Source organism: Trichosurus vulpecula, chromosome 7 (assembly GCF_011100635.1).
Source record: "Trichosurus vulpecula isolate mTriVul1 chromosome 7, mTriVul1.pri, whole genome shotgun sequence".
Classification (NCBI taxonomy): domain Eukaryota; kingdom Metazoa; phylum Chordata; class Mammalia; order Diprotodontia; family Phalangeridae; genus Trichosurus; species Trichosurus vulpecula.
In genome coordinates this window covers 78,955,798-78,969,434 of record NC_050579.1, presented here as the reverse complement: position 1 = coordinate 78,969,434, position 13,637 = coordinate 78,955,798, and the positions used below count along the sequence as shown (strand labels likewise).

At 35.5% G+C, this 13,637-nt stretch overlaps 1 protein-coding gene across 1 annotated transcript in view; it reads left to right on the top strand.

Annotated features, from left to right (window-relative positions):
• Positions 1-13,637, top strand: part of ABCD3 (ATP binding cassette subfamily D member 3) — an 87,059-nt gene that overhangs the window by 58,476 nt on the left and 14,946 nt on the right. Inside the window, exons 6-13 of the mRNA XM_036766404.1 lie at positions 1,621-1,718; positions 2,124-2,247; positions 4,712-4,768; positions 6,246-6,388; positions 7,828-7,897; positions 10,706-10,775; positions 10,875-10,972; positions 11,057-11,148. Of these exons, the coding sequence (XP_036622299.1) occupies positions 1,621-1,718; positions 2,124-2,247; positions 4,712-4,768; positions 6,246-6,388; positions 7,828-7,897; positions 10,706-10,775; positions 10,875-10,972; positions 11,057-11,148 (752 nt within the window). The remainder of the gene's footprint in view (positions 1-1,620; positions 1,719-2,123; positions 2,248-4,711; positions 4,769-6,245; positions 6,389-7,827; positions 7,898-10,705; positions 10,776-10,874; positions 10,973-11,056; positions 11,149-13,637) is intronic.

The window sequence follows — 13,637 nt, the reverse complement described above, 5'->3', positions numbered from 1 at the left end:
TTGAAATAAGGAAATAAAGTTAATCTTCCATAACTGTTTCTTAATGAACCACTAGTAATACTTTACTAGTATTTAGTAATACTTTCTTCACTTTGTAAATGCTCTCCAATTGTTCTTTTAGTAATCTGTGCTGAATTTTACCAGGAATTTATGTCAGTTTCACTGTTTTGTAGTACCTCCATCCCCTTTTTTGATATTCAGGATAATGTTTGCCTTTCTCTAATTTTAGGGCACCTCACCCATTCACCAGGATTTCTTAGAGTACACTGACGTCAATTAAGCAGTGTGTTCAAGTTCTTTCAGTAGTGCCCTTGGATATATTTTTTTCACGTGCAGTGTCTTGAGCTAATTTAGGTCTAGTAGGGTTTTCTTTTCCATCTCACTTACCTTGAGTTGCCATCCCCCCCCCCCTTTTTTTTTAATCTTCTTGAGATCATTCTTTGGGAGAGATAACTGAGGCAAAATGGAACCTAACCTAAGGGCTCTTTCTCAGAAGTCTTTCTGACACGCAGCATCTATTATGATTGACCAATTTCTTCTTTTTTTAAACTCTTTCCCTTTTTCCTTGATGTTCTCCTGCTTTTCTACCAATTTATTTCTTTTTAGTTTTCTTCACTTTTTCCATAATGATATTGGACAAGTTACATAATCAAGAGGTTAGGTTGAATTTTTCAGTCTCTTCTAGCTCTAAAGTTTTATGATTTCTTAGAGTGATTCCATATTAATGTCTTATAATGGGAATACATAGATTAATAGCCCAAATGCTATATTGGTTTCTTAAAGATTCTAAATGAACCAAGAGAAAGCCTCTGGAACAATATGTTGGTCTCTGGGAAGAATTTATAGAAGGGCATGGATAAGGGGTTCTGGATAGAAATGTATGGAAAACTACCTACACTGATAAGATTACAAACCTTTCAAGTCATAGTATAGGAAATTGTCTAGGAAAATTGTCGGTGAACAGTTGACAGATTTGTATATCTGTTTTACTGGTAAAAGAGGGTAATAGGAGACAAAATTCTAACTGGAAAGAGGGGACTAGATCTCTGTGATATTTGATAGTTGGTAGTATATATTAAAGCTATAAGCAAAATCTAACAAGGTTATGTTAGTGGCCATTTTCACAACTTTATTAGTGTGCTTTATTCCTTGGATTGAATGACATATAACAACTCACAGATCTGTGCAAGACAGCATGGCATATTGGATAGAGGACTGACATCAGAGTGAGGAAGACCTAGGTTCATGGCTTACTTCTTGACACCTAATGCTTATGTGGCTATAGACAAGTCATTTATCATTTAAGGATACCAGATATCTCTCACAGTATTTAAGTTGCTGAATAGTTTGCCCATCTGCATTAGTGGAGGGAATTTATTTACCCGAATCCCCTACATTAATGAAATCTTAGGTCTATACCAACAAAACGAACAAAACAACACTTTTATACATTTTAAATTTAAAAAGTTTGAAAACAGATTTATATTGATTTGAATGGTGTCTCAATCTGCTGTCCAGTTATAAAAGTTTAAGATTTGGAGACAGAGTAAAGAATAGGAATCTAGTTATGTTTAATAATCAGAAATGAAACAAAACTGATGACTTGTGTTTTTGTTTTAGATCTCTCTGGTGAATAACTTTTTGAAGTTTGGGTTAAATGAACTTAAACTGTGCTTCCGAGTAAGGCTCACTAAATACCTCTATGAGGAATATCTCCAGTAAGTGATAACCTATTTTTTTTAAGCTACCATGAAATTAAATTAAGCAGTTATGTCTATTTCATATCAATTGAGATTTGTTTTTATTATTGTATTTTTCAAGAAAAATGTTCTCAGAAGCAGCATTATGTAGAACAACACATTGCATTAGCATTGCACCAAGAGTCAAGAGACTCCAGTGCTACATCCAACCTGCTGCTATCCAGCTGTGTGGCCTTGGTCAAGTTAGTTCACCTTTCTTGGCCTCAGTTTTCCTTATCTCTAAAATGAATGGATTGGATGAGATAATCATCAAGGCCTTCTCAAGTTCCAGAATTTTGTTTTTCTTTGGTTATATTTGACTTTGGGAAAAAAAGTGTTTTTGCTTTTTCATTTTTGTTAAGTCATTGTCTCCTGTTGTTTCAGAGCTTTCACATATTATAAAATGGGAAATCTGGATAACAGAATAGCTAATCCAGACCAGCTGCTTACACAGGATGTGGAAAAATTTTGTAACAGTGTAGTTGATCTCTACTCAAACCTTAGTAAGGTAAGTTTCTGAAATTAATTTTAAACTTTGTAATTTCTGTTGTTGAGCTGTGTAGTTCTTAGAGAATTTATTGTTCTACAGCAGCAAATTAGTATTTAAATGTTTTTATGTGACACATTTGTAGTAAGATGAAATCACTATATGAGTTTTAAATTAAAATTTGAACTAGTATTTAATCCTTTTATTTTGATTTTTAAAAACACCATTTTCAAGGAAGGATTTTTGGCACAAATATCTAAGGTACTTTTGTTTACAGATTTTTACCTTCTAGTTTAATTCATAACTTAAGTTTTTGGAAGCAGTTTTCAAAACTGTTAAAAGTTTGAAATTTAAGTTCTTGGAATTAGATGCTATCCATAAAAGATTATATATTAGCTATATTCACGTCTGTTAGCCAGCTTTCTTGGTTTCATTCCTGTAGCTACGACCCAGATTTAGGACTTGATTGCCGCATAGTTTCATTAATTTAGTAGTTTGGTTTTTTTTTACTGGATCCACTTTCTCTTTAGTATAATTTTCTTTCATTTAATGGTAAAAATTATATTTGTTAAAACATTAACTGTAGATTGATAAGTAATAACCATACAGTTCTCCTCTTAATTATGCAATAATAGCTAACTATATCAAATAAAAGATGGGCTTCAAAACCTTTTACCACTTACTATACTGCTTAATCCCATTTAAGTGACCTATCCTCACTCATCTTCCATCTAGTCCTAGTCTGCCACCTCTCTGAGTAATTTAAAAACTGGTTTGTCATTACTTGTGCTCTACTTTTCTTTCCAAATCTCTCTCCAAACTGTATTTCCCTTGTTAGGAATACATCTCTTTGCCAGACTCTGCTCAGGATTTATCTCCCCCCAAATCTTCCTTGACTGACTTCAAACTTTAGTATTAGAAATACCCTAATAATTCACCCTTACCTCCTCTGACCATGTGTATTCTGATATAGTTCATGTGTATGTAATATGTATTATTGCCAGTCTTTATATGTTCTTGTATGTTCTTTAAGCATTTGTCACCACTTGGATTATTGCTGGGAATAACTTTTAGCAGATTGATCAATATATCACATGTACTTTTGGGGGGAGGGTAATGTAGGAAAAAGCAGAATAAATCTAATTTCTCTTCTTTGACATCCTTTCAGATACTTAAAGCTGGCTATCATGTCCTTATATAATTTCTTCTCAAATTAACAATCTAAAGGTTTTTCATTATAATTTTCAGTCATATCACATGATTTTGAGATATTTCACCATCCCAGTTGCTCATTTTTGTACACCATCCAGCTTATTTACGTCCTTTCTAATTTGTTTGACCTCTCTTAATGTATTTCAAATTTTTCATTAGCTTTTTTTGGTTGACATTTCACTTTTGACTTGTGTTGAGCTTGTAGTCCACCAAATCCCCAAATTTTTGTCAGATGAACTGATGTCTTACCATATTTCTTCCATCTTGCACTTGTCAGGTTGATTTTTTGAACCCAAGTGTAAGATTTTACATTTATCCTAACTAAATTTCATCATTTTAGATTCAGCCCTCTGCCCTATTTTGAGCTGTTTGAATCCCACCTCTGTCATTTGGTATCCTTAATAATTTCTCATCAGCTGCTAATTTAATAAGTATACTACCTATGCCTTTATGCCAGTCATTGATAAAAAGTCATTAGAGTCAAGCATAAGTCACTGGGACACTCTATGAAAGGCCGCCTTTCACATTGACCTTATGTCTCTCTGGTCATTCAGCCACTTCTGAATCCACCTAACTATTCTTTTGTCTAGCTCACATCTCTTCAACTTGTCCTTATGAGTGACTTTGTCAGATACTTACTACCAGTACCATGCTAAAATGTAGGTAAACTATCTATAGTTCCTTGAACTACCAATCTCATAACTGTCAAAAAAAGAGATGAGTCCCTTCTGGCATGACCTGTTCTTGCTTAGGCTATACTGGCTCTTTGGTATCACTTTTATGGATCTTAGCTAACTGTCATTTTAATACTACGAACCAGACCTTAGTAGTATATCCTAGAATTTTTTCCAGTAGAACTGAGGCAAATAACTTGCTTCAAAGTGGCAAGAATCAGGACTGGAATTCGGGACTACAGGTTCCTAGACTAAATCTATTTCCACATGCTGCATTTGGATCTTATTAAACTCTCAAATTGTTGTTCCTCATAATAAAAATGTCTTACTAAATGTGGCTTTTTCCCCTGTTAGTGGATATTAACCCTTTGTTTAATCTTTAATACAGCTTATTTTATCTTCTCTTGTTACATTGTAATTTAAGGACAGAGACTATACATTACACCATTGTAATTCCTTTTCGTACTGTAGTTTTATACATATTGGATTGCTATGCATGTTAACAGTGTCACGTTGAATGCTAAATAAAGCTAAATATTTTCTTAATTATTCAGCTACTGATCCAGATAATGAGTTGTAATGATATTTTTATTTTGCAGCCATTTTTAGATATAGTTTTGTATATCTTCAAGTTAACAAGTGCAATTGGAGCTCAGGTAAGTTTGAGTTGTAACCTAATATATTGCTTATTGTATTTTATCATAGATTCCTTAGCGGTCTGAATAAATGATTGTACATTTCAGAGTACCAGATTACGCCCAGGGATTGTAATGTGGTAGGGGTAAAATCCTAATAGTAACTATGTGGCTATGTAGTTATAAAGATCCTCTGATTTAACTTTTAATGCTCCAAGACTATGAGTCAAATACAAGGTTAAATTTCATAAGTTAGTAAGAATATTGAATGCATATGAACAACAGCAGCTGTCTTTTCATAGTAATTTTTGAATAAAAATTTTGGGGATAATTTTATTGCTATGAGAATTTCAAATGCTGAATTTTTAATATTACATGTTGAATATTTTCAGATGGTTTTCATAGTCTTTCAAAATATTATAAACATTTAGCCTGCCCTTTACCCAGGAGGACAACTTACCTTGTAGGTCCTGGCCTCACTGTTCTTTGTACTGTTTGTCAGAGTCTTTTAGTTTTAATTAGCTCTTTGTGTAATGGTATTAGGTTACATGAAAACAATAAATTAATAGATTTTATGATGTTTCCTTGTTTGTATGTTTGTCATCCAAGGAAATACTGGGAATGGAATCTTTAATTTCATTTCTTTTTATTTCTAACTGCTTGCTTTCCCTGGAGACCATATTTAGTTTCTTTCTCTTCATTGTAAGAACTTTTAGTAGCCATTTAAAATTCTTATTGATACTTAAAATTTTTACATCACCTACATTTCCCACAGTAACCAGCCCTTATAATAAAAAATGAAAAAAGGGAGAAAAAAGTTCAGCAAAAATAACCAATATATTGAAAAAATCTGAAGTTATATGTATTCCACATCTTTGATTCCCCACTGCACAAAGAAGTGAGAGGGAGATACTTTCCTTGGAGTCATTGTTTATTATAATTTCACAGTTTTCTGTTTTGGTTAGTTTGTTATTGTTTTCAGTTACATTGTTGTGGTCATTGTGTTTCTTGTTGTTTTCCTGGTTCTGCTTATTTCATTTCGTATCCATTCATCTGTCTTTTCTTACCTTCTGTTTTCCTCATAGTCATTATTTCTTGCAGTACAATAACATTTTATTATATTCAAGTAGCACAGTTTGTTTAGCCATTCCCCAATCGATGGGCAACTTAAATTGTTACTGGAGACTATGCATCCATAAAAACTTATGTTTATATGATTTTAAAGGTAAAAAATGTAAATTTGAAAAATATTTAATTTTTGTATATGTATTATATATTTAGCTTTTCACATAAACATGGATAACTCAAGATTTAGTTTTCAGCAAAAATTTACTATTCTTATTTTGCTGTGATTATTTTCTCCTTTCTATCTAATCACAGTAAACCACTTTTATTTAAAGTCATTGTAGGTGGTAACTTGAGATTTATGCAGTAATTTTCTTCTAGCGAAAATATCATGCTTTCTTTTAGTGTTTATATTTTTGCCTGACGATTACAGGGACCAGCTAGTATGGTGGCCTATTTGATTGTCTCAGGCTTTTTCCTGACCCGCCTCAGGAGACCCATTGGTAAGATGACAATCACTGAACAAAAATATGAAGGAGAATATAGATACGTCAATTCTCGGCTCATCACAAACAGGTAAATAGAATTTGATTAAAGATATGACACAAATGTAGTTAGGAAAGAACAAGACCAAAGATGACTGATAAACTGCTTATTAAATTTACAAATAGCATAATAGTAATATAGTATTCTAAGGATATACAGATAACAAATTACAATAAAGTCCTAACACTTCAAGGAAAATGTTTCATGATTTTTTTTAGTCTGATGATTTATTTTTTATTTTCAGAATAAAATATCATTTATAAGGTACATCAAAACTTTTCATAATTTACTCAAATAATTTATCCTCTTCTCCCTTCCCAAATTATTTTGACCCTGTATGAGTTATGAGGAAACTACATGAGCATGTAAATCTGCTACAAGTTTTGACAGATATTATTAATCTTGGAGATTCTAAATTTCATAATATTATTTCCTTCTCTACATGATTTTAAAAAGTTTCCTTGAAAGTGAAAGATTACTTTAATTCTATTTAACAAATATTTATTAAAAATTCTTTTATTGTAAAAGAAAGAGGTTGGGTAGGTATGTGATTTGCAAAGTGATCGGTTCTAGTCATACTAGCAGTTTGTCTCATTTTGAAGAATAAATACTTTTTGGTCTAGGCGTAGGGACGTATATATAGACGTGTTTACCTATCTAGGGTTGGAGATGCTTTGGGGTCGTAGATTGCCTTGCAGACCAAGGGAAATAGAAAGAAGAGGACTACTTTAAAGCACTACTTCTGAAAATTAGTCTCGTGTTCTGACATGGACAAAATTAATTTGGGTTAGAGAAGGCTTTGTTGGTAGCAGCGATTTAACATAACTTTTAATATAGATACCAACGTATGTGGGTTAAATTTGAGGAAAATATTTTTCTTGATATTATTTCATATGGTGCCTAAACTGAATGTCCAGTAAATTCAGAGACTAGGGATACTTTGCTTAGAAACTTAATTCAATATTTAAGTAGTAATATTTTCTAATCTTTATTAGACTTTGATAAAAATTGATTGCTACTGTCAGCACTCCTTTTTGAAAAGTAAAAAACCTGCTTTAATAATTGGAAATATGTTATTAATGTCCCTGATATTATAATAAAAGAGGGAAAAACAGCTTGTGGCGCATTTTAGTGGTGATATTTCATTTGTGACTATTTTCAAATAAAGGTAGGCTAGGCACAGTGAGCAGGAACCTGCTTTCATAAGCCAGGAATTAAGACTTTTGCCATAATATACAGATTGGGTAGATGTACCTCAAACCATAGTTGTATAGAAATGTATTATTTTTACGAACAAATATAAAGGCTAAGGTTATTTTTCTCGAAGGTCTATAATGAATTAAGCTGTCAATAGTATGATAGTCACATACTGTGTAGACTTAGGCACAAGAGATACATTTGAACTCACTCATACTGTGCTTTTTCTCAGGTTGAGAATATATATTAATGCTCCTTTTTTCCTTTAATAGTGAAGAAATTGCCTTTTACAATGGGAATAAAAAAGAAAAGCAAACAATTCATTCAGTCTTCCGTAAACTGGTAAGCAAAAAATAAACTATGATTGATTTATTAAAGAAAAATTTTATTACTTTGGAATTAATGTATGTTAAGACATACATTGATAGTTCAATAGATCTGCAGTCGTCAGTGTGACTAGTCCTTTCAGCAATGTAAATTGCAATCCATCCATATCCTCTCATTCTGTAAAACTCTTTCTCTATCCTGCCATAAATTACCAAGTGGTTAGGAATTGGAGATTCACCCAAAATATTGGGGGTCTTCCTCTAGGTTTGTTGACATCGTCTGAATACAAGTGGAACAGACAGCCTCTTCCATCAGTTATCCCTGATTCTCTACACGTGACTGGTGTCCTTTTTCAGGCATACATTTTTATGATGATATATTTTAGGCCATTTTTCTCACAGAGTCCTTCATTGATAATGTTTTTGCAACCTAGTACTGTACTTCTCTTTTGCTCTTTTGATGACCTTCAACTTCAGTAATTAAGAGATTGTGACATTTCTTGACTCAAAACCACACAGCATCATAGAAAGAATATTGCTAAAACTTTGGGCCGTTGTTTCAGAGAAGTAGTTTGGAATAATTGAAAGCATTGTGCTTTTAATCCTCAGGGCATTCTAGTCCACTCTTTGGTTCAGTACTTTGCTTAGCTCATTTTTCCAGTTGCTGTATCTGTCTAAAATGTAGGTACTCTCACACACACACACACACACACACACACACACGTATATATATACATATAGTAATCAGTAACTTCAGGCATTAAAGTGGTGAACACCAGATAGCATGAAAATTGATTATTTTTAATAAAGGGGAAATAAATAACAGGTTACAGATATTTGAATCACTTTTGAATCAGCAGTTTATGTTTAGTCAGACCATCAATGCCACAGAATCACAGATTTTCATAAGTAGAAGGAACCTTAGAGACTGTCTTGTCTAAGAGATTCCCCAAAACAGTCTCCCTCAGCAATATATTCAACAAGTGGTCATTCTGTTTTTGCCTATGAAGCATCATCCATAGAGTTAGAGCTAGTTGGGACCGTAAATGTCATCTGGTCCAATACCTTCCCCAATACCACCCCTTATAAATGAGGAATCTGGGACCCAGAGAAGTTAAGTAAACTGCCAGAGGGCACACAGGTAGTAAATGGCAAAGCCAGGATTTGAATGCAGGTCTTCTGACTCCAAATTGAACCGTACTTCCAGGAAATCTCTGTGGCTCTCCATACTTGAAGTATAAAGTGACCAGAGCATGGAAATGAAGGAGGGAGGAGGTGATAACAGGAAAGTAGGTTGGTGAGCTGGGGAGGGGATGCTTCTTGGAAGTATTGATAGTGGTGGATGGTGGAGCCACCTTCCTGAATTCTTTCGTGTTTGGAGGGAGGTAGGGTGTCAGCACTAGGTTTTTTTGAAGGAACTTGTTAGTGATTCCCTTGCATTTCTTTTGGATGGAGGGTGAATTAGGTCCAGTTGTGATTGCTGTATTTCAGTATCTCTGAGGCTGTGTGATTGAGGGTGCCACAGAATGGGCGGGTAACTGAGCCCTATTAGCTTGATATACAGAGTGTATCAAAAATCATAGTGCAGTAAAGTATTTGGGATGGCCTCTGTATAGACTTAGATGCTTAACATGATTTTCTCAGTCTTGGGAGTTAAGGTGATCCAGGGCCACTATGATCTCTCCTAGGTTTATTGCTACCTTTTGTGTTTACTTCATCTTCATTTCTAAATATATTACCATATCCTTCCTACCCAGACAGCCATCCCTTTGTTGCAAAGGAAAAAAATAGGCATTTGAGCAAAATAAAACAGCTAAGTCTCATGATACAATGTTCTGCACTTAGTCCTCCCAGCTCCCCAGAGAGTACATGAAGATACATTTTTTTTAAATCTCTATTTTGGAACCAACCTTGTCACTTTATATCTTCTCTTGCTTCTCTGCTTACTTCATATTCATCATTTCTTATCTTCATGTGTCACAGTTTGTTTAGACATTCCTCAACTGATCAGCATCTTCTACTATAAGAAGCAGTGCTATAAATATTTTGGTCTGTATGGAGTCCTCCCTTCTGTTATTTCCTTGTAATACATGCCTTATAGCAGTGTCTCTGGGTCAAAGAGTGTGGTATGGGATAGAGACCGCTAGTTTTGGAGTTAGAACTTGGGTTCATCTTCCACCTTTGTCTCTACTTATGTGACCTTGGGCAAATCTCTTAATCTCTCTTGAGCATAGGAATTTGATGGCCTCCAAAGTTCTTTAAAGGTCTGAATTTATGATCCTCAATTCTGTGGTGTAGGCATTTTATTTACTTTCTTAGCGTAATTCCAAATGGCTTTCTGGAATGGTTAAATCAATTCATGGGCTCCAACAACAGGATGTTCGTGTTATCTTACAGACTATAGTCTTCCTGCAGCCCTAACAATATTAATTGGTCACATCTTTTGTCATCCTTACTATCTTCATTCTCGTTATTTGATTTGCATTTCTTGTTAGTGATTTGGAAAAATCTTTCATATCATTAATAGTTCATTCAATTCATCTTTTGAGGATTGTTTGATCATTTCCCTTGATGAGTCCGTTGGGAAATGGCTTTCGATCTTAAACATTTCTTAGTTCTTTATGTATCTTGGACATTAGACCCTTATCAGAGATAATCGATGCAATTTTTTCCTCCAGTTTTCGGCTTCCTGCCTTATAGTTGAATTGATTTCATTCGTATCTTCCTTCATACCTGTTCGTAGTTTTTTAATCTCGCGTCATTTTGAAGATGTGGGAAGTGTAACTAACTATTGTGCGCTTCATTCACTTCTCTGTTTGGCCAGGTGGAGCACTTGCATAACTTCATCTTCTTTCGATTCTCCATGGGATTTGTTGATAGCATTATTGCCAAATGTAAGTATTTGTAAATAATTTTTCTGATAGGATGAGATTTTTAAAGAAGACATCGGGTATTTATTTTTGATCATTTTAAGTGTGAATATTATGTTACAGATCTTGCCACTGTGGTTGGCTACCTGGTTGTGAGTCGTCCTTTCCTGGACTTATCGCATCCTCGACACCTTAAGAGTACCCATTCAGAACTGTTGGAGGTAAACTGCTTATGAAATAAGCCAACATAATATCATATCTAATTAGGCGATGAAGGTGAGAGTAAACTTTTGTTTTTGTTTAAGGATTACTACCAAAGTGGAAGAATGCTTCTGAGAATGTCTCAGGCTCTGGGCAGAATAGTCTTGGCCGGTCGTGAAATGACCAGATTAGCTGGGTAAGGACTTCGTAATGGACAACAGCAAGAGTCTTTTTTACCTGTGTATTGTTATTGATGACACCTAGCTGATTTATTCAGCAGATATTTGCTGACTTCCAGCACACTGGGGGAGATAAAGCTCTGTGTAAGACACGGTATGTCTCTTCAATGGAGTGTATGACGCGTTTATAGGGATAACTATATAAGAGAAATTGTGATGCTGTGCAAATCATTAAAACAAATTGATATGGAAACTGAAAGGGGAAAGAGATGACTTACAGCTCGGGGGAATCAAGGTGGGCTACGAGGTGGAAATGAGGTTTGGGCTGTGAGGATGCTTGGGATCTCTGTAGATGAAGATGGAGAGGGGTAAGCGCTGCTTACAGAGGCAGCAGCCTCAAGAATGTCCCAGAAGCAGAAAAAGGCAAATCTTCCACGTCCACAATGAAATACTTAAACGTTGACTATCCAGTGGCAGATTTCCCTCTACTGATTTCTCTTGCTAGTCTATTTTCACTATTGTAACTGGTATTGGTAGTGAATGTTGCTAAGTTTTAACAGTTTTTCTTTTCCATTGCAAGGAAAACAACCATAAGTCATTCAGTCAGCAAGTATTTATTAGGCGCTATTCCATGCCAGGCATAGTGCTAAGTGCTGGAGATACAATGGAAGTTAAAAATATCCCTTGCCTTCAAGGAGCCCACAGTTTAACGGGGGAGACAGGAAAAGGCTCACTGTGTTGTGGGGAAAGAGGATGTGTTCTAATTTCAGCTCTGCCGTTTTCTTTGGTTACCTCGGGAAGCTCAATTGTCCTTTCTGCTACAAGTCCTCATAAGTAAAATACAAATGATAATCCCTGCCCTGCCTATCTAAGAAAACTATTGTGCCAAATGTGATACTATATGAAAGAACTTTGAGAACTTGAAAGCATAAATTATATAAACATATGAACTTCTTGAAAAGAGTAGGGCACATTCACTGTCCCAACGTCCTTGCATACGCTCATTTCTCAACCTCTTGTGCTCTAGTTATCATGTCTAATACTGTACTCAGTGTCCTCTCACAGAGATCACTGGTGTCCTAATAACCAAATCTGATGTTCTCCTACTCAGTTCTGTTTAACTGACTAGTTTACTTGTGGACTTCAGCTTCAAAAGAGATAATATTTGTAAAGCACTTGGCAAGACTCTTAACAAATACTTTTCCTGTGCTGCTTCTCTCTTCTCCCCCTCTCCCTTCTTGAGGGCAGGAACTATGTCTCGTCTAAACTTGGGATTTCTAGCAGAACCTAGCACAGTCGTCAGTCAGCAAGCGTTCATCAGCCCATGGTTTTTTCCAAGCACTGCCAAGCAGTGGAAATACAGATACAAGCAAAAAGAAAAAGAGTCCCTGCCCTTGAGGAGCTTTCATTCTAGAGCAGGAGACAGCACATAAAATGAAGCTGGGAGGGGGCAGAGAAGAAGGCATCTGGCTTGATGGAGAAGTGTGGAGGAGTGTAGCCTGGTGGGAAGTGAAGAAATGGCTGGCCTGGGCACCCTCTTTAAATGGAAGCTCTGGGAGGAGGCTGAAGGATGGCCACAGAGGCAGAGGGTACTGGAAGAATAGGTTTCTGGGAATCTTAGAGAAATCCAGAGAAGGGCAGTTGGGTGAGAAATGAAGAGACACTACACTACTCTATATGTAATCACTTAGTAATTACTGTATTGTTTTGACTATTTTAATAGTTACATTTGTAAAATTTTAGCTTTAGAATATTGTACTCTGTTCACCACAATCAGGCTGTGTAGTACTGTGGAAAGAAGACAGAATTTAGAGTCAGGGGACCTAGAGTTGAATCCTGGCTCTTTTATCACTTTCTACCTCTGTATATTACCTTAGGCAATTCACTTCTTTCTGAGCTCCGGTTTCCCCATCTTTAAAGTTATAGAGTTGGGCTAGACAGCCTTTGAGGTCCCTTTCAACTCTAAATCTATGTTCCTTTGATAACTTTTCTTTTCTTTGATACCTTCTACTCCCTTGGATTCCTTGACAGGTCTGTTGCCTGATTCTCCCCCTCCCTTTGGAATAAATCTTTTTCTCTATCATTTGCTGTCTCCAAAAGCAGTGGTTTTTCTATTAGTCAACCATGTAGCATTTATTATATGCTTATTATGTGCCAGGATACAAAGAAAGGTTAAAAACAGTCCCTGCTCTCATGGAACTTACAGTTTGAGGGGGGAGGCCGCATGCAAATAGCTGTGCACAAAACACACACACACACACACACACACACACACACACACACACACACACACACGATAAATTGGGAGTAGTTTGACAAAGACACTAAGATTAATGACTGGCAAAGTCTTCTTGCCTTTGACAAAACTTTAGCTGACACCTAAAGGAAACCAGTGAATCCAGGAGGTAGAGATGAGGAATGACTGAAGCTACCATTATTTAGAACAGTGGGGCCCCAGGCAGTAGTTTCTGGTGTTGAGAAAGGTTAAGGCCCCAGGAGCCTAATT